The sequence below is a fragment of the Nansenia antarctica genome (genome assembly GCF_963989245.1).
Source record: "Nansenia antarctica genome assembly, chromosome: 14".
In the NCBI taxonomy this organism is placed as follows: domain Eukaryota; kingdom Metazoa; phylum Chordata; class Actinopteri; order Argentiniformes; family Microstomatidae; genus Nansenia; species Nansenia antarctica.
The window spans coordinates 31313132-31321560 of NC_137684.1; the positions used below are offsets into that span (position 1 = coordinate 31313132).

General features: G+C 42.1%; 1 protein-coding gene across 1 annotated transcript in view; it reads left to right on the top strand.

Annotated features, from left to right (window-relative positions):
- ptprz1a (protein tyrosine phosphatase receptor type Z1a) overlaps window positions 1-1487 on the top strand; it is a gene marked incomplete at both ends in the record, with an annotated part of 73618 nt that extends 72131 nt beyond the window's left edge. The window contains 2 exons of the mRNA XM_080544800.1: window positions 1066-1201; window positions 1344-1487. Of these exons, the coding sequence (XP_080400926.1) occupies window positions 1066-1201; window positions 1344-1487 (280 nt within the window). The remainder of the gene's footprint in view (window positions 1-1065; window positions 1202-1343) is intronic.
- Window positions 1488-8429: the final 6942 nt, after the last annotated feature.

Genomic DNA, 8429 nt, shown 5'->3' on the forward strand with positions numbered 1-8429 from the left:
TTTTTCTGAATTAGACTCTGTCCAAAGACTTTGAGTCCTAAAAAGTTTAGTAAAAGTTAGTGAATTTATTAGTTTTATTAAAAAACAAAGATGAACCGGAAATTGTGTTGTATGATAGTGGTCTAGTCTATTGCAAACTAAAACTGTTAAGTTAAAGGTGTCACTGATGTCAACGGTTACAGCTCGAAGTGGCGGTGAGGTCTGGAAAAACATTGACAAGGTCTTTAAAAAGTCTTAGAAAGGTATTGAAATTAACCTCAAGATTCCTGTATATACCCTGATCAAAGAAATGTCTGGTTAGTGTTCGCTGCTCCTTTCACAAAGGTATTTGTCAAGTAGCAAATCATTGTAACTAAAGACCTAAAGATCTATTGATGTATAATTCAATTATTCAATTTTGAGCCTCAACATAGTACATTTATCAATTATATTTGTCTATAAGTGTTGACTAATTCTATACTTGGTGCACTTAGCATTAAAGCATTTTGAATGAATACCTCTTCAACAGATTTGGAAAAAGTAATTACTAAGTGCAGTGCGATATACATACAAAACACTGAGTTGACCTGTCCACCGTGGTCAGTTAGTTCAGGTATAGTTATAACTGGTGCAGATATAAGGTAAGTAAGCAAGTAAGTAAAACTTATTTCTATAGCACCTATCCCAGACCAGGGGTCACAAAGTGCTTTACATATATAAAAACATAATAAAGGAGCAAAAGTCATAGCAGGTTAAAATAGGCAACCAAGTGAAAATAAGAACAAGTAACAAACAAGTGTACAACAATCAGCAGGACACAGAAAGACAGTCTTTTGGGGTTAGCCAGAAGCCTGTCTATACAGGACAGTCTTTAGCTGTTTTTTAAAAGCCTCGACCGAGACCGCTGATCTAAGATCCAAGGGCAGAGCATTCCAGAGCCTGGGGGCCACGGTTTGGAATGCTCCATCACCCTGGGTCTTCAGTCTGGCACGGGGGACAACCAACACACCCTGGTCAGAGGACCTGAGAGACCTACTGGGGCTGTAAGGACAGAGTTTCATTAACAGCGTTGGTCTGACTCTGCAGGGTTGGCGGTGTCGCTGCCGGAACCTTCTGTGCGCTGGCCACGCTGACGCACCAGCTAGCAGCAGAGGGCTCTGTGGACGTCTACCAGGCTGCCAAGATGACCAACCTCATGAGACCTGGGATCTTCACTGAGATCGTAAGTCTTTACCTCTCACTACTAGGACCATACCTCTAGTATATCGTTATATATTATATAATATTGTGATATATTGTTAATATTGTTATATATTATATAATATTATTATATAATATATCCCTATATATTCTCTCTCATCCAGGACCAGTATCAGTTCCTGTACAAGGCCGTGCTGAGCCTGGTGGGCACCCAGGAGGACGAGAGGACGCTCCTGTCCTCTGACAACAACGGCACGGTCCTGGGGACCCCCGCTAGCGCTGCCGAGAGCCTGGAGTCCCTGGTGTAACCACGGGTGTAACCACGGCGACCAGGCTCCTGACCACCAGTATGGACTCAGACTCCTCTGTCTAGCGGACAGCTACAGCGCTTTGCCTTTCTCCCCACTTCCTGTGAAGCTCCGATTCTATTCTTCCGTCTCTGAATGACAGTTGACAGTTTGTTGACTGGCGGACATGATGCCCTACAATCGTGTACTGTGTGTGCCTTTGTATATTCATCTTGTTCTTCTAACTGCTTTGATACGACTGTAGACTAACTTTCTGATGTTTTGTCTTTATATAGCGCCATCCTGAGATGTCTAACTCTTAACTGCTTTCCTCTAATTTTCATATTTATTGGCAGTTGAGCTAAATAAAATTTAAAAAAGGGAAAATTCTACTTTTTACTGTAAATGACATTTTGTTAGACGTTTGTTTTGTTTGTATTCTTGCATCAAGCAAATAATTTTCCGTCTCTACAATGTAAATATTATGTTGTTTGTAGCAGTGTTGCGCTTTCGAAGGAGGAAATGCCTAATAAGGACGTAGGATAATAATATGCTAATATGTAAATAATATTATAGCAACCAAGTCCATGGACCAAATTTCTATTTATACTTCTAGATTTTTATATTTTACTACACTTTTTTTAGTCAATTTTCAATGTTTGGCTACATTCTAATAACTTAGTGAAAGCATATGTTAATGTTTTAATATTACAGAGTTCTGTATTTTGTAACAGACTAAATATGACGCATACTGACACTTTTTTAGCTGTACGAGAAACATGACTAGATCATTAGATATTCATTCATTCATATAGGATTAAACACGTGAAAGAAAAAAGAAAAGGAAGAAGCTTATGGAGTGGTCTGTCTGTTTTGAACTACAATAAAAAGGTAGTTGGTTATACTGAAGATGGGGGTTCCTCTCTAGCCCTGGGTCAGTGAGAGTATGATCAACAACATGCTGGCTCTATGCTGGGGGGCGGGGCTTAGGGCATGTTAAAGTCATACATTTGACTGGTGATCAACTTAAAGTAAAATATAAATGTATCCATTATGTTTTGTGGACTGGATACATACAACCCAGTAAACAAAGAGTCCAAAAGACGTCCTCAGGGAAGCCGGAATGTGGGTTCAGATGACGTCTTTCTAGGACATCTTATGGACTACAGTAGTCTACAGTAGTCCATAAGACATCCTAAAGACGTAATCTGGACGTCCTAGAAAGACGTCATCTGAACCCACATTCCGGCTTCCCTGAGGACGTCTTTTGGACTCTTTGTTTACTGGGAAGTTTGATCTAGATGCTAGCCATCTTGTAAAGTTGTGCCCCAAGTGGCATTGGGAAGGTTTTTTATCAACATCATCCATGTAACCCAATCAGATTCAGATACTTCAGGCAGTTGGATACTTCTGCTGTATCCCTATTATTTCTGTCAGATTCAGGAAGGTATTCCTGCTTGATTTAGACACTGAAGAACATTGAACATTGTCCTCTATGTATTTCAGAGGCTTACTGAGAAACAGTTTAAAGTAAATTAGCCGACACATATTCAGGGTTCCTACAAGTTTCAACTTCAAGTCAAATTTAAGACCTTTTTAGACCTTTTTTAGACCTCATTGAATAGAATTTGTGACCTATTCGCGACACCATATGATAGCTTTTTGTCATCCTCGAGGTGATGAAATTAGGGATTTCACTGCCATACAGACAAAAAAGGAAGCGAATTGGCATTTTTTTGGTTCCAGCTTGACTAATTTCCGCATAAATAGATGTGGTCAGACTGAATAATTGAAATTCAGGACCTTTTTACAGTTTGGTTTGCTGGATTTTTGACTTTAAGGCTTTTTAACACCAGCGCAGGAACCCTGATTATGTTGCATCTATGACTTCACCTACACAAAAAGCACACAGCTTGTATAAAGTTAGTTGTTAGCATATGCTTTATAAGTGCTGCTTTGAACCTTGTTAGAATAACATAACTTGACTAAAGCACAGACTATCTTCAAGCATGGCACACAACAGGCCGACTACATAACTATGAGGGAGAGAGAGGGAGAGAAGGAAAGACAGAGAGAGGAGGAGGAGAGAGGGAGGGAGGGAGAGAGAGGGGGAGAGAGGAGGAGGAGAGAGGGAGGGAAGGAAAGACAGAGAGAGGGAGGAGAGAGGGAGGGAGGAGGGGGAGAGAGGAGGGGGAGAGAGGAGGAGGAGAGAGGGGAGGGGGAGAGAGAAGGGAGAGGGAGGGGGAGAGGAGGGGGAGGGACGGGGGGAGGGGGAGAGAGGAGGGGAGAGAGGGGGAGAGAGAGTGAGTGAGGAGAGGAGGGGGAGAGAGGGGGAGAGAGGGAGGGAAGGAAAGACAGAGAGAGGAGGGGAGAGAGGGAGGGAGGGAAAGACGGAGAGAGGAGGGGAGAGAGGGGGAGAGAGAGTGAGTGAGGAGAGGAGGGGGAGAGAGGGAGGGAGAGAGGGGGAAAGAGGAGGAGGGAGAGAGGGAGGGAGGGAGGGAGAGAGTAGTGGTTACACATGGGTCTGGGACATTCGTGTGCTCAGTGAGTAGACAGTGGCTGCGTTCGTAAAAATTCGCTCTGGAAACTGATCAGCATTCATGGAACGCCTCTCCTTCCAATCAGATTACTTGGTCCCTCTATGACATTGAACCCAGCGTGCACTCCGGCACTCTCAGAGCGAATTTACGAACGCAGCCAAAGAAGAAAAGAAAAAGAAACCAACACACACACAGACACAGACACACACACACACACACACACACCCACAGATCAATGAGATCATCACTTATATGACACACCCAAAACCTAAAACAATGACAGCACAGAGAAATGTGGCGGTATGTGATACGTTGAGAAATCCCGCCACATTTCTCATTGGCCAACCTGGTTTAGGGGCGTGTCGTATGGCTATAAGTATAGCCCACGTACATGCGCCTTCCCTTTCGCTGGTATCAACCCTGATGACACAGAGGTAATGTATAATTATAATTACTGCTTAAAATAAGATGACGGAAATCAACCAGAGCCTTCAGTAAGCAGGCTCTTCAGTCGTTGGATAGTGTGTGGCGTTACGGTCGGCAATGTGCGGTGATGTTGTCAGCTAACTAGTCAAAACGAGTGTGTATTCTCACCTAGCCCTCGTCATCCAAGGCTGTCATCGCCTGTGTCGATTATCTTACAGAACGTCTCTATCAGAGACGGGGAGACGTCGTATAAGTACATAGATGAGTCCATCTGCAGATGGGTAATAATAATGGATTAATAATGTCACTGTCAGACCCGGTCTCTGGCGGAGCATTGCTGCATTCTGGAAATACCCAAGTCATGATGACGATGATCATGTGATGTAAATCATTCACTTCATTTCCTTGAAACTGGCATTGGCCAACGTGATTTACCTGGTTTGCACTTTGGTCGTGTCAGATTTCATCCTCTCACTGCAGAGGTGTAACCTGTTAGGGTTAGGCCCTACGAGCCAGAACGATCGCAAGGATTAGGGTTAAGGTTAGAATCCTCCATGCAGCGTGCCAACCCCCCCCCCCCCCCCTCTGGTGAACTTTGTGCCGCCTTCTGGGGCAGTGCTCAAGGCCGTTGTCCATGGCGACACTGATTGCTGCTCTACGAAGACGGGTCGGACTGACCCAGAACATCCTCCCTCCCCCCACCCATACCTACCCCCCCCACTCCTCCCTCCCCCCGCTCCTCCCTCCCCCCGCCCATGCCACCCCGCCACCACCCCCCCCCCTCCCTTCTCTACAGTATTCTGTGGACTACAGCGCCGCACATGGCAGCTATGGTTTTACAGTTTGTTGTGTTCTGTCTGCACTGCTGTCTGTCCTGTGTTGTTTTGTTTGCATTGCATTTAGAAATGCTCTTACTGTAACGCTGTAACACTGAATCAAATTCCTATATGTGTATGCTTAATGTGTATGCATAAATGGCAATAAACGTTATCTCCATCTCTCCATCCTTGCGATCGTTCTGGCTCGTAGGGCCTAACCCTACCTAACCCAACCCTAACCCTAACCCTAACCATAACGAATTACTAAACCGAGGGAACGGATTCACACATCAAATATTTGTTTTCTACCATGTGACCCCAGGGGGGCTCCGTAGTAACCTAACCCTGTATAGCACATTTCACATTTCACATCACATTCAACAGGGGCAATTCAAGGTGCTTTACATACATTATTAAAACATACAACAAGAAGAGAATAGTAAGAAAATAAGTGACAAGAATAGATATACAGTATATATAAGAAAAAAATAGATAAACCTTTAATACACACACCTTTAGTACAGGTACAGGTATATATATATAAGTGATGATCATTAAAATAAAAAAATAAAATAAAAAAGTATTATTATTATTATTGTTCACTTTGCTGTCTTTTCTCCACAGAGAAGGAGAAGAGCCATTGATATTTCCGTAGACTCTAACAAGGCTTACCAAAGAAACGTCAGCAAGGTAAATGACTGTAGGACTTGTGATCAAATGTCGCTGTTTTGTCTGGGATTCTGGGGTAGGGATGGACTGGGACTGCATGCTTGAATGTAAGGTACATGAATGTTTTGCCAACTGTCTATTCAAAGCGGTTGAAATGATCTAAAATGATCAACATTTTCACATTTAATGGTTTAAATGGTTTAAATGATGTATGTTTTAAATTCCAGCACATGCAAAACATCTTCTCTAAATTGTACCCTATAGGAGACAAATTACAATGGCTGCCAGTTATGGTCCCGGAGATAAAAGTATGTCCATGGAAATAACATTTGAATTTTAAGGCTCGTTGGCAGCAGAGATTATGATGGGCAAATTCAGTAATCTAATTTTAATAATTGACAGAAAGAGTTAAATTCAACCCATTTCTACCCAGCCCACTAAACCTAAAGAGCAGTTGTCATTGTCGCATACATTTATCAATTATTTTGAGACCCAATATTGAGGCTCTCCATTTTGTATTCTGCTTTATTTCCCAGTGAAGATGGAGCCTCATGAGAGAAGATGGAGAGCCAGTGAAGATGGAGTGAAGATGGAGCCTCATGAGAGAGGGGTACATTTCATTGTTTTTGTAGAAATCAGAACAGAAAAAAGCAAAATATTTGCAGATATATGATTGTTGATAAAAAAAATATGATTTCCCTCTATTTCTATCTATGTAATATTTGTTTTATTTGAATTACTTTTGCCTTAACGTTTCAATACTCAGCAAAATGCAGACAATCTCACTGCTTCAATGAGATGAATTATGTTTGTGTACTGTACATACTGTACATCCATGTGTACAATTACTATTACAATTACTATACATACAAGACATACAGGATACTAACTGCAGTATGAACACAGAATACTAACATTGTTTTGCATTACTTTGTTAGCTATACAGCACTGTAGATGTTATCACCTCAAACAGTTAGTAACTATCTGGTATTAAATGGCCAATAGTGGTGCTTCTTTCAGTGAATCTAAAACAAACAGCGTTAATATTATTTAATAGCAACAGCATATATCTGTGAAAGTACAGTATCATGTTATAGCAGTTTTACTCTCTTTTACTCCTTTTAAGAAGGTACTACTGGCTAAATAATGTGCTGTTAAATAGAGGATTGCCACAATACACTTACAGTTGTTTATGATTTTTCTCCCTTAGGAACATAAATGGCACTCTATGGTTTTCTGTTTTCCTGATAGAAGGAGAGAGACCTTCAAATGCACCAGCCCATGCACTGTGTCGGATGCACTTGAAAAACATGTGAAGACATCCAAAGACAGAAAAGCAAAAAATCCAGACATTGTTATTGAAAATACGAAAGGACCAATAGCGAAGCACTTTCCTTGTAATTTAGTAGCAGATGAAGAAGAGCTGAGGATCAAGTATTTTACTTCAGGTGATGAGGAGGAAGGGAGGACAGGCCATTACGAAGGAGAGACAATACAATCTAAAGAAAACGCAGTCACATTTTGCATCGACACCAAAGGTGGGCAGAACATGAGGAAGGTACGTTTGTTCAAAAACAATCGTCTTGAAAAAAACAACCGTGTCTGCATATATGCATACTGTGGGGAGACAATTAGATCAGCACTAGAGAGAGATGGGCGCTTCTCAGACGAAGTGCTTCAACAACCATGTAAACTGTGGTGGCGTAAAAATGGGGAACACACTGTAACACTAGAACACACTGTTGATAAAGAATTAGATGACCAGCAACTAACGATATTTCTGGAGAAAAAAAGGACATCCGTCACAAAGATAAAGAATCTGCTGAGACACAGTGACTCAGTCTGTATGATCAATGTTGAGGGGGTAAAGCAAGGCACAGGCTTCCTGCTGTTTCATCGCTACATTCTGACAAATGCACATTTGCTTAAAAAAGATCAAGACAAGACAATGTGTCTCGATGGACAGAGGCTCTTATCTAAAGTAACTGCCACATTCCAATGTGAAAATCCAGATGGATCAGATCGCGTGGTAATGAAGGTGAAAACAGATGTCATTGACATTCAATGGATCGAAGTGGACCCAAGTGGACGATATGTTGACTATGTTATACTTGAGCTGGAGGATGATGTCCCTGCCATCACCGCCAGAGAAGGCCTTCTCTGCAGATATAGTCCAGAGCCAAAGAGTGGTGGAGTCTGTGTCATAGGACACCCAGATGAAAGAGTAAAACAAATGGATTTAACCTGCATTTTTGAGAGAGAGAGTAGACAGGAGAATGTTGGAGAGTTTGGGAGAGCCAGTGGAATTGATTTCCTAATTCATCAACCAATGGAAGACCTCACAGATGACAGGACCAGGAAAGCAAACAGCAGTAAGGTGATTTATGAAACCTGTCTCTTCGAGGGATCGTCTGGCTCTCCAGTCTTTGATGAGTCCTGCCAGTTGATTGGCATGCATACTGGTGGAGATCCCTACGAAGAAGACGGAACCGAGAGTGTGATTGGGTTTG